Below are 14,468 nucleotides of genomic sequence, written 5' to 3' on the forward strand. Positions count from 1 at the left end.
GTAACCAATAAAAGTTACAGATTGACTTGTTTTAAAAGGAAATATATATCATTGAAACTTCTCTTAGAATTAAACTTAATTATTTTAATTATAAAATAAGATATAACAGTTAAATTTGGTCTGACAATGAGCAGCAGTGACCAATTCTTCAATAAAACAACTTTGGCATTTTTGGAGGCAGTTTTGTCAAACTACAAGCAGTTTATAGTTAATACAAAAGCTCACAGAGTCTAAAGTATGAATCTTATTTGTTGCATATCTGTCATAGTAGCATTTTCTGTTATTTTGTTTTGTTAATTATTTTCTTTAAAAAAAAGATTCTCAAAGTTACTGGTACTTCCTTTCTTTTTTGTTTATCCCTGCTAAATCATTAAAAATGACAAAAGGGGGGGGGGGGATCCACCTAACACCCCCCCCCACGTCCCCATGTTGTCACCAGCTCAGTGAAGCACTTCCTTGAGTCAACTGATATCTGGGGCAATGCTACAGTTCACTAAAATGTTCACTAGAACTATTCCCCTGATGTATATGATTCTGGAAACTGTCTTTTGTAAGCAATGCAGGGAAGATTTTCATTAAAAGATTTGGAAAATGGGAAGAGAATCCTGGTGTCAGCATAACCTAAAAGGCAGTAGGAAGGTGTTTTACTAGGGCTATAATGTGGTCCCTTGACCCTTCTGCAAACATTTTGGAAGATGTGCTTCTGTCATATAGAACTCAAATTTTGATTCCTTTAGAGTTTGCCCTAAGCAGTTCCAGAAATGTTTTGTCTTTGGGACTGAGAGACAATGATAAAGGTGAGTGAAGGATCTACCTCCTTAAGGCCCTAAATCTGAAGGAATGGTTGTGAATGTGCCCCTAAAGCTTGTAGCAAAGCTGTGGTGCTGCTAGGAGAGGATGGAGGATGTAAGAAGTTCTGGAGGCCACAAGATGAATATCAGAGTCTAGTTTGTGCTTTTAGCACATCCTGGACTTGCTCAGGAACCATGTTCACTACAATTTAATAATGGGAGGAAGATCTTCCTTATGATGGAGATTTTCTATAACTCCTATTGAGTGATTTTATAATGTGATACAATATGAACAGTGTAATTCTGGAATGATGAAAATGGACAAAACAATTTTTTCAGAGGGAATAATTTCCTTTTAAAATTTAGAAAGCTAGCTTTGTTATATACAAATATATCATTAAAAAAAAAAACAAGACAACTTCCCCCTCATTATGCCATACAACAATGGGGCATCTTGATTTTATGCAAACCAAAGGAAATAAAGTCGTTCTGGCACTTCCACTAATTAATCAGCAACTTTATTCTTGCCTTTCATTAGAAGTGCCTTTAAAAACTTGGTCTTTGTAACCAAATTATTAGCTGATAGGCATGCCAACCAAAGGGAACTATCCCTTTGTCAGAGAGAGAACTCTGCACCTTCTAACATATTTCTGTAGACTTTTTTTTCTCAAATAAAGACAGAACTGGAGTTTTTATTCTCACATTCATCCATGAATCACGGAAAATGGACATATGGGAGGAAAAGGGAGCATAGCAACAGGTGATGCTACACCAGACCCCACTAAAACCAACATGCAGCAAGACAAGAGGCCAGCCAAAAGGACCATCTGATACCCAGATGCCACTGCTGAAAAAATTCATTTCAAAGCTTGGCAGCAATTTCCTGCATCTGTCAAGTTAACCACATAAAAGACTATAGATTGACATGAAGAACCAGGCTGACAAAGAGGGCAAAAAAGAACATATCAAATGCCATAATCATCAAGAGAATGTGGTGCCAAATGAATGTTGCAAACGCATTCATTTACTCAAGTGATCTGGGATTGTATTGCTGTTTATTAAAAATGATGTCAAGAGAAGCCTGAACTGTCTACAGAAACATGTAGAAAAGCCCATAGTTGTATCTTAACAGAAACTTTCTTTTCTGCAAGATAATGTCTTTCTCTTTACACTTTCTGAGAGTAAGCTTAAAAAAAAAAAACAAGCTGTTACTTTCAATGCTTTTTAAAGAGATTCCATTAACCTATGCCTATCCCACTTCTCTGAGGAAGAAACAAACAAACAAATATACAAATGCTGGAGATGATATGGATTTATATGTATAACTGTAAGTAATATATGATACTTTTCATTTCAGATTTTCACACTTGCAGCTTCTTTCACTCTTCATATGACCCAAAGGATCATAAGATGCAATGAGTTAGAGTTTTGCTTATTTTGTTCTCCCTCATTCTTATTGCAATGAGTCACTTAGCCAGTGAGTTAGGCTTAGCCTATGTAGATCAGCAAGGTTTTATATGTAGTAACACTCATGAAATGATTTTTTTTTTTTTACTGGCATGAGAAACATTGTCTAAAAGAAAACTAACTACTAGTTCTGATGATGAAATTGAAAAGATCTAAAATATGTTTGGAAGAGATAAAAACAAATTAATTCTGGAGTGACTTAGAGTTATGATATAGACTTAGATAATAGGATGTAGAGTCTACAAGGTGCTTGGTATATTAACTAGAAAGGTACAGTAACTAGAAAACAAAACTCATTAAAAATTTTCAGGGAATGTTCCAACCAGAGCAAAAATGGGTTTTCAGGTAAAAAAGAAAAAAAGAAAAAGAAAACTTACGAAAGCTGAGATGTGGTGAACTTGTGGTCTGGAAGTATATTCAAGAAACATTTTTTTTTGTGTGTGTGAAAATGTGGTTCAAGCCAAAGTCAGGAGTTTTTGCAAATGTTTCAGTGAAGCAGCAGGAAGGGAGAGCGGCCATGAAACCAACTGTTTTTCTAAGTAAACAGTGTTCTAAGAGGTGATATTTTTGTTGTTGTTAACAAGAAATCAGCAGCAAAGCAAAGTTAAAGAAGACAAGGGTTATAGAACAAAATTAAATGTTCATTGTGGATAAATCATGTATCCAATGGAAGAAACTTGTTTTGAAATTATCTACATCCAAGAAGGACAGGGTGCTCAGGCTCAGAGTAACCAAGACCCCACTGACTCCTCTACTGATAGCAATACCACAGAGCTCAGAGTCAAGCCAGACTTGCTCTGATACTAAGTCCAAGTTTCTGATACTAAGTTTCTGATACTAAGGGGTAAAAATATGAACCTTCTGAATACAAAGTTACTTATTTACATAATACAAAAAGTTTAATTATGTAGCTTCAGGTTAATTTCAGTGACAAAAAATATAAATGTTTTAGTTCTGCATTTCCATCCTGTCAATGAAAGTATATGAAAGGACCACTTGAAGAATGTATTACTATATTCTGGTTATTCTACGCTGTGTGTACAAGGGGGAGAACAGTATGTAGATTTTGGAGCTGTGATATTAAGGGCCTACAATAGGCTGATGAAGAATTAGGAGCAAGAACAAAGGCTAGGCAATTCATGAGGTTGAGAAACCTCAAAAGGGCCAGGATACAGAATGGCTCAGAAGGTAATAACACAGAAAGCAAATCCTCATTTACTTCCAGTTTGTTTTAATATGACTCCATTAGTACTTGGAGAAAATACTGTCTGAATCAGTTTAACTGATAACCTACACACAGGGTAATATTTCAGCAAAATCAATGGAATTCTACCCTATTATAAGGGCTAAAGCAAACTTCTTTTGAAAGGTAATCAATGACTGAATGGCTTACTTTCTGCTTACAATATCAGTCTTTTAGTTTATTTTTTTAAAAATGTCATGTAATTATATGCCGTCACTAAAAATGAAAAAAAAAATTACATTGCTGAAATGGGATGATCTCCACAATAATATTCTTCCTTGAAAAAAAATGAATATATATGGTATGAAAATACATACTTAAAGCTGGGGCTGCAGGGTTTGGGCTCAGTAGTAGAACACATACTTATCCTGTGTTTGATCCCCAGAAAAGAAAGAATGAGAAAGAAAAACAGAAAGGCGGACAGATGGAAGGAAGAAAAAGATAATATCTACTTAACTATATATTAAAATGTAAACAATATTATCTCTAGGCCATAAAATTATAGTGTTTTTCAACTTTGTCCTTTAATTTTTCATATTATCTGATTTTAAATCAAAATCATGTTTTACTTTAAAATCAGAAAACAGAGATGCTTTTAGTTTTTAAAAAAATAAACAGGTGTTTAGTATAAAATGTTTTCCTACATTTTAGAGAATTGCAGGATATTTAGAGAATGTTTAACATAATGTTCTAAAACTTGTTTATAGGTCTACTCAAGTAACTATGTAACATTATAATAAAAAGTCCTGGTGATGCTTGATTTTGTATAATGCTGGTATTTTTAAGGAAATGTTTTAAAATTATTGATATTAAAAAAAAATGACACTATTAAAGGCTACTCAGGAGGCTGAGGCAGGAGGATCCAGAGTTCAAAGCCAGCCTCAGCAACAGTGACGTTATTATCCAAAGTACAGGTATGAAGACATGAATTGATGTGAATATACTGTATATACAACCAGAGATATGAAAAATTTTGCTCTATATGTGTAATAAGAATTAGAATAAATTCTGCTGTCATATATAAATAAAAAAAAATCTAAAAAAAAAAGTGAGATGATGAGTAACTCAGTGATATCTTATCTCTAAATAAAATGCAAAATATGGCCGGGAATGTGGCTAAGTGGTCAAGTGCCCCTGAGTTCATTTCCTGGTAACAAATAAATAGATAAATAAATAAGGAGACTATTAAACCAATCCATCTAAACTTATGAGAGCAAATTATTTAATTTTAAAAAATTTTCCTGTAAATGCGATAATTTGACTTCCTTCTTTCCTATTTATATTCCTTTTATTTCATTCTCTTGCCTGATTGCTCTGGCTAAAATTTCTAGTACTGCATTGAATAGGAGTGGCAAGAGAAGACACCCTTGTCTGGTTTCTTAGAGAAAATGCTTTCAGATTTTTCACAATTCATAAGATTTCAGTTGTGGGTTTATCATATATGATTTTTTTTTTAATTGATGAAGTATGATCCTTCTAAATTCTTCAAAGCTTTTATCATGAATTTTATCAAATGCTTCTTTTGCATCTCTTGAGGTTAATTGATGTGTTAATGAAAACAAATAAAAATTTAAAAAGTAGAATTTTCCTGCCAGTTTATGTCCCACTGATAGTTCAAAATGGCCATGTTGGGAATAGTCACACTATGGAAATCAGCACATATGGTAAATCTGGGTCTCCTTTTTTTACATAAGAGAGCTGGTTGTTCACCTGGTATTAAACTAGACCAACACTCCACTGGTCTAGTTCGTAAGATTTTATGAGATGTTTTAAAATATATTTCGTTAATAATTGAACATTTTATTTAATAAAAACCCTAAGTAAATTGAATTAATACCTTTTAAACATTCAGCATCTTAAGTTATTTTCTACAAAGAGAATGAAGAAAGCTCTTTAAGATAGATACACTTCCTTAGTAAGATTTATTACAAATAATTATGCTTTCTTATCTCATTACTATATTCACCAAAAGTCTAATTTTTTAATCATTCTAATATATTTACAAAATCCATGATTTCTGTTACTCTGAAAATGATTTTCCCCCCATAGAGTAAGTGTATGTGAGCTGGCAATCTCCAAACCCCAATGATACTAAAACAAAACAAGACTGAACATGTTCTCTTTTTACAAGGACTTATTTTGATTATTTTTAATCATTCAATGACTTAATTGATTTTATTTAACTCATTCCTTTAAATGATAGTACTCATATCACATATCTAAGAAAAATTGAATACCAGTGAAAAATGGTTGTTCAAAGTAGCAAAATGGTAGGGTCAGAATATTGTATATAAGATATATCCAAAATTAATTATTCTCCTTGTAAAAAAAAGCTATCAAAATTTTCCATAGAATTAAAACAATATCACTTAAAAACTATAATATTTGTGACTGAGTTTTGTTGTTATAGGCATTACAAACAGAATAATGATTAAAACGAGAAATATCTGGACATGTAATTTGTTCTACTAATTAATGCAACGCAATTGCATGTAATAGGCATAGTTAGGATCAAATAAAGGAACAGAGAATCCCAGATGTAAGATAAGTTGTTAAAGCTGTACTTAACCGAAATTACTTCATTAAAATATGTTAAACATGCTAAAATTAGAAAATTGACAATGTTTTTTTTTTTTTCCTCAGTCCTGAAGGTAAGATTCTAAGACTAATGCTTACCCAAGTGCTACTAACAAATTTTTCATTGTATTTTAAGATAAAGTGTCTTGCAAAACAATAAAAATTATGAACCCCAATGGTCACAGTGGCACTAATCCAGCTGCTCAGGAAGCTGAGGCAGGAAGATCAAAAGTTCAAAGCCAGCCTCAGCAAAAGCAAGGCGATAAGCAACTCAGTGAAATCCTGTCTCTGAATAAAATACAAAATAGGGCTGAGATGTGGTTCATTGGTCAAGTGCCCTGAGTTCAATCCCTGGTATTCCCCCCAAAGTTATGAACCCCAAAATATGATTTTAGTATTTCAATGTGCAAATGAATACAGAATACAGGCAAAGTTGATTACTATCAGTTAAATCAGAATTACTTATTTTGAAATTGATGTTAAAATATACCTTTAGCTTATGCTCTTTTCTGTTGATGATGACAGCTGTAATCTGTTGGTCCATAAAAATTAGAATAGTACAAAGCAAAGCTGGAATTATAGCAGCTATTACTGTCCACCATGGATTTGGACCTAAAGGTGTAACAAACCAGCCACGATCATCTCTGGTAGGCTGAGGAAAATAAATGAGTGTATATATTAGCAGCTGGATTAATAGATACTGAATCAAATTAAGTCTTAGAAATACTACCAGGAAATCCCTAATTATAAACTGGCAAACTGAGTGGCCCATAATTAATATTCATGGTATTCATGAAGCATTTATAAGATAACAGTCATCACTCTAAGTGCTTTAACTATTTTAACTCATTTTTTTTTCTTCACAACATTCTAAAGATGATTAAAAAAAAAAATGAGGCATACAGATCTAGTAAATTGCTCAAGGTCCCAAAGTAAGTAATAATAAGTAATAGAGATGGAATTTAAACTCTGACAAATTAGCTCAAAAATCTATATTCTCAATCAATACCTACAGTAAAAAAATCAATATTTACCCTTTACAATTGGAAATTTTATTTATTTTAACAAATAATACATTGACTACTCTTCTAAAACTGATATACAAAGATAAATAAGTCAGAACCTTCTTTCAGTTTAGAATCACCGAAAGACATATAAACAAAATATTTCAATAGAATGTAGTCATTTATTTTAGATGTAGGCATAGGCTATTGTGTGAAGATGGAGTAATAATTTTGTCACATCAGAGGCTCGGGATAGGGTTCTAAACATGAATGATGCTGAAGATGAGTCTCAAAGAAATTCATTCTGGCAACAATACTATGAGGAATTTCCCACCCCTGTTCTACAAATGAGAAAACTGAGGTTCAGAGAGGGTTAGTAACTGGCTCAAGGCCAGAATTCTGTTCTAGGCCTATCTTAATCTATTTTTCAAGCCCTACTCACTGTCTCAAGATAATGCATTTCCCTTAGCTTCAAAATCCTTCCTGATCTTTTAGAGTGTTGATTTTATGGAAGTTGACAGGAATTTTTTTCAAGCAATCCTTGGGTTTTTATTTCTATGATTACTATTTATTTTTAATACTAAACCAAAGTTTTAGACATACTACACGTAGCTAATTTACTGCTCTACTGATGTATATTATATATTTTCATGAAAATAAGAAGTGCTAAGGTTACAGACTTCATCTTGATGAAGATTGAACTTAGAGAAAGGGAGAGATAGATGATAGATATTAAGTGCTATGATAAATTCACCTTGAAAACACTTGGTACTTGCAGTTTTGGAGATGGGATCCCAATGGCATAGTCTATTAAAACCATACACAAAATTGTAAGAAAGACAGCAAAGTCACTCACTATGGATCGAACCTAAAAATAATAAGAACACTTGTCACTTGAAGGAGCTATAAATACCAATAAGTACTCAGAACACAATCTAGAGTCACACTTTATAAACACTTTATGACATAATATCATAATATATTTCATGTATACTATAATATTACCATTAGGTCTGTCAGAACCTGAATATATATTTATGTATCTCTGTCATTTTGGAGAGTACACACTTAACATTTCCAGAATAAAGAATTATGGAATAGATATAATGGTGGTTGTGTTGTTAAAATACCTACTTAAAATCTAACTTTATTATGAACCTGGGTGTGTAAAAATTCAGAACACAGAATAAGGGTGCATGGACAAAATTTGACAAAATTTTAGGACTCCTTTTCAAGTCCACAGGAAACATTTTAATATGATTAGTCAAAGGCATTGTAAAATAAAAGTATCTGTTTTTATTGAAGAAGCTCAATGTTTTAGTTTATCTGTGATACAAGTATGGCACTTAGTTTATCTATGATACAAGTATGGCACTTGGTAATATAAACAACAGAGGAGGCAAATTTAAAATTTATTCAATTTTAAATGTATTCTGCATAAGCCAGTTTTTCAAGTTATTTCTCTTTTAAAAATCCATTTTTGAGCAAATATCCTTACACAATTATTAATAAGATCTGTTTTTTTCTTAGGATCTTTATATACACAAATAATTTTTTAAACGCTTAAGATTACTGTTTAAACTTACAAAAGATAATTTTGTATTAATCAGATTAAGCTTAGTGGGAAGAAATTAATCTTCCACCTTAGGGAAGAAAGAGACTAAAACAGAAGCCCTTTCTGAAGGGAACAGTTCTTGAAACATTTTCTCAGAAGAATTTTTATCAAAATCTATAGCTCAACCATAAAAAGCTTGTTTCCTTGTTTCTTTTACTTTTTTTTTTTTTGGCGAAATCAGACATTATAGGTGTTACTTTGCAGTGTTAAATATTGAACTAAGCTGTTTCTCTGTTTACTTTCCTTTCCAAATATGCAGATGCAAACATGGAGGGTTAGGGGGAGGGACTGACGCTTTAAAAGCCGAAAAAGAGAATAGTGTTCCAATAAGTCTTGCAGGGGCTTCCCCAATTAGAGAATGTAAGAGTGGTTCCTCTGAGGTATCTGTCAGGTTGGAATAGTTCCCACTGTTCACTGGGCAAGAAAGTGACAATCAGTAATGCAGTGTGTGCTTTGAATTTCCAAAAACCTAAGTGGGAAAGTGGGCGTTGATCCTTGAGGCTGGCAGGAGAAAAGCCTGCAGGGCTGGTGCCCTCCTTGGCACCTGAATCACAAAATGCTTCCTTATCACCCCCTCACCCCACCCCGCCTCTAACCTGGCATGCCATACAAAAGTCCTTTTATGACCCCTTTCCTTCCATCACTTGCTCTTTCCTTTGTCCTAAAACATGTAGGACTCCATAACATGCTGTATATTGGCTTACATTTGGATTAGGAAAATTACAGTCAAAGTACCTTAGTTGGAAAATATCGGCTAGTCTTGAACTGCTTCAGAGTGGCTGACATTGTAACTGTGGAAAAGAACAGTATCACTGACCAGAACAGAACATCTGGCACATAGGGGTGATCATGGCCACAGGCTCGTCCAGCATACTCTCCATGCAGTGATTTGCACTCCTGCCACAGGAAATAAGGCAAATGGGATGTTAAGAAAGAGCTGGGCATTTTTTCTTTCAGAAAACAACATCTCCCAATCAGCAGCAGCTTAAAACAACTGAAGCTTTTCGCCTGTGATTCTCACAAGGATTAAGCAGATATTACAGATTCTTTCTGATTTCCGTTTGGATAGATAAAGAGCAATATCAAAGACATAGTATGTAAAATTTGAAAACAAACTCCTTTTAAAATGTTTATTCTTACAAATTCAAATTTAAATCTGCAAGACTACTGATTTATCAAATTTCTTAAACCTAATATCTACTAAGTTCCTGACACCATATTTATTAAGAATATGATATATTTGATAGTGAATAGTTACCAACATCAGACCCAGGGCCAAAGCATTTGAGTGCCTCAATTTAATTAATTGCACACCTGCCCTATAGTATATGTAGATGTGATTATTTGTACTTCATTATCTGAGGAAACTGAGGTATAGAGATATTAAGTAATTTGTTGTGGCCTCACTGCTACTGGGTGTCAGAAAAGCTGAGATTCAAATGAGATTCTTGTAATGGAAATGATCACATATTAAAGAACAATTATTCTGAAAAATTACCTACTCTACAACCACCTGGAAAGACAAGCAACAACAACAACAAACTACAATACATAATTATTAAAATGAAATTGTGAGTCAGAGATAGGATTCAATTTAGATTAAAGAACAAGTGAGCAAAAAGTTACTTGAGCAAGATAAACTTCATTTTTACTATGACTTCCCCACAATCTTTATTTCTGCTACTGTATTTCCATAAACCCCTGAAAAACCATTTCTAATTTCGGCCTTAGCCATGAGGTGGCAGCAAAGTCAAAAAATTTTTCCTCAAGAAAAACAGCATTTTAAACATCAAATATTTTGAAAGGAAAAAACTGACTTTAAAGAAATTTGGGTTTTTCCTATTTTAATTTGATAATAATCTTACTAAATTATATTTTATTTTAAGAATAAAGATAAATAAAGAGAAAAAAAAGTTAAATGCTCCAGTGACCTTATTGGTTCTTGAGGTATTCTGGTCCCTGAACAGAAATTAAATTGTGCAATAGTACAAAGAGATCTTAGAGAAAAATATGGACTGATGGATGGATCAGCAACAGAGTCTTCACAGTGAAACAAACCTCAAATACTGGAATCCTTGCATAGCAGAACAAAAATACCTTTAAAAGATTCTAGAATACATCACAAGTAGCTACAGTGTCATCTGAAAACAAGCAAACAACAGCAAAATCTACTGGAGGGTAGACACCTGATCCTAACAATCCTGAGAAATATGATTGAGACACTTTAAACTGTCTAAAAGAGTCTGTCCCCTATTCTAAACTAATTGTGGATACCTTTCTTGCAAGCTGAATTCCAATTATCATGTTAAGCTAGTACAGAACACAATAACTTGGCTAATTGAAAAAACCACAGAAAAATCCCCCAGGCCTTAATTATAGCTTCAATTTCCTTTCTCTCAAAACTCTATAAAAATAGATAAAGTAGCAAAAATGAATCCTTGTGTTTTTTTTCAGTCTACGCTTCTGCTCCTGTCCAGAAATGCTGGAGAGCAATTACTAAGCAACATCATGGGTAAGCAGAATGGCTAAGCACAAAGAAAAGCTAAAAGTTCCATTATAAGCACATTATCTATTGATTTGTGAGCATTTGTGGGCTTTTTGCAAGTATAAAAGTCTTCAAAATATTCCTTGGATTTGGCCGGGTCTTATCCTCAATTCTTAAAACAGATTCCATTTAAAGGATCATTTTTCTCTCTTATAATCCATAATAAATTGCAAAGACTGGTCTCGTTATTTTAATTCAAAGAAAATTTGAAAATATTATTTATTTTTTTCTTGCTTTCAAGGAGACAGGATGCTAACATAAAATATGCACTTATGAACTACTATGTTCAATATTTATTTTCAGCATTATATCAATTGTACTCTCAACACACATGCACACACACACACACACGCTCACTCACTCACTCACACACTCAGCAAATTCTGAAATTTAGAAGTCAAAACCAATTCCAAATCCTGCTCTCTTCTTTTGAGTCTAACATATGGTTTCACTTACAATGGGTTCTCAAAAAATGCTTGTTGACAAACTGATTTCCACTAATTACTCTTCAAACACATTCTAAGTTTCAACAATTCTATAAGTTGGCAAAAAATAAGTTGATAAATTATTAAAGCTGGCATGAATGTCCTACCCCTAATATATGTACAAACTACATATGTAATTCAGGCACAAAAACATTTCTTAACCAATTGCTAGGTAATTATTTATGAGTATTGTAAACTTGCAAAGGGATTCCTTAAAATGGCTGATTTTGATATATATGTCAAACTCAGATATATACATATATGTGTGTATGTATTTTAGCTTGCCCATAAATATTTAAGATAGAACTATTTTTTAAAAACAATCATCATATATTTATCAAATATTTAAACCTTAGTCTACATATAGCAGTTTGAGATAATCAAAGAAAAGTCCTTTGACTTTTTCTCTTGCTTAGTTAGCAAGGTGTAGAATATGATTCATGAGGTATTTAACAACTCAAAAATAAACAATATGGGACTTAGCAAATGAATAATAGGTAAATTTAATGTTATATCACTATTCATAAAATATAATAAACTTTAACTGCACTTTATTAATAAAATTCTTTGATGAATATCATGATTATACTGAGGAAAAAATCAGTATAAGACAAATTTTAATGTTCTTCGCTGACTTAAAAATTACAGGTTTTTGTTTTGTTTCCCTCCCCCCCACACCATTATATAGCATTCTTTTTGGTGATAAGAGCTATAGCTGGTCAAGATTAGCAATTACCCATTGTAAAACTGCTTTTAACTAATGAAAAATAATCTGAAAATTCTGCCAGAATGTTAATACCTAATAAAAAAACTTCTTCAAAAATAAAAAAAGAAAAACCCACCAAGTATTATCTTTGCTTTGATTGCAAAAATATTTTTCACCATATTCCACTTGATCAGAAAACTTCTAGTATCAGACAGTAAGGAATGGCTAGTCACATCAATTGTGCTGTAAATCTTTTAGAAGATTATTATTTCTGATTTGCTAATATATAGAATGAATTTTATTATTTAATATTAAATTATTCTAATAATATAAAGCACAAAGAGTAAATTATCATGTTAAATAATTCAGAGGTGGGATTATTTGGATTTTCTTGTTGAAGAGAGCATCAAGATAAAGGACAAAAACAAGGGGCTCTTTAGATACAACACAGTTTACAAAACAGGAATGCAGATTGAAGAGCCACTGCTGAAAAAATCCACCATGTTCCCATGCCTAAATGCTGAATAATTCTTGGTCAGATCATCCTTTCTTTTACTGGCCAAATTAAATGATTCTGAGCAGAACAACCTAGCAATTTTTTTCCTCATAAAAAAATAGATGAAAAGGAATAAATGTTAACTGACAATAACAGAAGAGAACAACAAGAGTAAGTACAGGCTTATTCTAGAGAAAATAACTACCATAAGAATAAAGGTAGTAAAATTTAGGTCAAGAAGAATTTTAAATGGAAGATAAGTAATTTGATTCTGAAAGCTCACATTTAGTGTTTTAGAAAATTGAGAAAATAGACAAAAGGTCACATAAGAATCATGTTTTGAGTTTTGTATCTGTATAACAACAAATAAAGATTTCTATGTTCCACTATCTGGCCCACTTACTAAAATAGCATGTGTTTGATCAAATGAACTAGAATTCATGCAGTTTTGTGTTGATGATCACAATGGAATTTGAGCTTACATAGGGAGGTAAAGTGGCTAAAGCTTTGGATTGTAATGTTTGTAACTGGGAAGAATTGAAAAGAAACTAGAGCTTCTCAGAGATTTTAATGCTTATAAAAAGCAGGACACTTTCAGTTTTTCAAATGATAAGATTTCACTGAATGGAAGTAAAGAATGCAAATATAAATGTAAAAAGAGATGCACAAACATTAAAATAGATAAAGAAGAACTAAGAAATGCAACTGAGAGGAAAGCAAGCAAAGAAGGCTAAGAAAATAAAACAAAGGCATAGGATTTAACACTATTGGTGAAAAATATGTTGGTCACCTTTCTTGAATAGAAGATGAGAATAAAATGGAAACAAGAAAGCTCTGTGGAGGGTAGTAACAGAATTCTGTTAAGAAAAGTGATTTTGTCCACCCAAAGTATCCCTTCCCCCTCTATATATTCTGAGCAGCTGGAGCCGTGTATCAGAGTAAAGTAAAAACATTCTGGGTTCTTTACATGGAAGGCAGATTGAGTCATGCCATGTGATTTCATTTAGGTCAACAGCACTCATATTTAAAGTACTTTCAATTCATCGCATGACTTAAATATTTGATAAATATATAATGATTGTTTTTTAAAAATAGTTCTATCTTAAATATTTATGGGCAAGCTAAAATATATGCACACATATTGTTCTTTTTATGTGTGCCTTCAGAGCATTTCAGGCCTACAAACTATTAGAAAAACCTTTTCATTTGATAGTGAGTGAAACCCCAGCTTACTGATGGATACCTAAAATGGAGGAATTTAAAGTTATCCCTTTCAAAATTTTATGCATTCAAAACTTTTACTTTACTGGCAATAATTGATTCAGAATGTCAATCAACAAAAATAAGTGATTCAAGATAGGATTTATTTTTCAGTGGTTTACTTACTGACACAGTCAGGTTCTCCCAAATTATGTCAGAGGCTGAAATATTGGATTCCCTCCATTCCTTCAATGTATCATTGCTGGGATTATGTGGCTCCACACAGTTACATCTGAAAAGACAAAATAAGGTCTTTTCTGAAATAGCTTTTTGTCACAG

General features: G+C 32.6%; 1 protein-coding gene across 3 annotated transcripts in view; it reads right to left on the bottom strand.

Annotated features, from left to right (window-relative positions):
- Slc4a10 (solute carrier family 4 member 10) overlaps positions 1–14,468 on the bottom strand; it is a 213,435-nt gene that overhangs the window by 26,431 nt on the left and 172,536 nt on the right. For all 3 annotated transcript variants that reach the window (XM_071619392.1, XM_071619390.1, XM_071619391.1), the window contains 4 exons: positions 14,316–14,421; positions 9,433–9,594; positions 7,837–7,950; positions 6,569–6,730 (listed from right to left, as the gene is read on the bottom strand). In XM_071619392.1, the coding sequence (XP_071475493.1) occupies positions 6,569–6,730; positions 7,837–7,950; positions 9,433–9,594; positions 14,316–14,421 (544 nt within the window). The remainder of the gene's footprint in view (positions 1–6,568; positions 6,731–7,836; positions 7,951–9,432; positions 9,595–14,315; positions 14,422–14,468) is intronic.

This window comes from Marmota flaviventris, chromosome 11 (genome assembly GCF_047511675.1).
Source record: "Marmota flaviventris isolate mMarFla1 chromosome 11, mMarFla1.hap1, whole genome shotgun sequence".
NCBI classification, from domain to species: domain Eukaryota; kingdom Metazoa; phylum Chordata; class Mammalia; order Rodentia; family Sciuridae; genus Marmota; species Marmota flaviventris.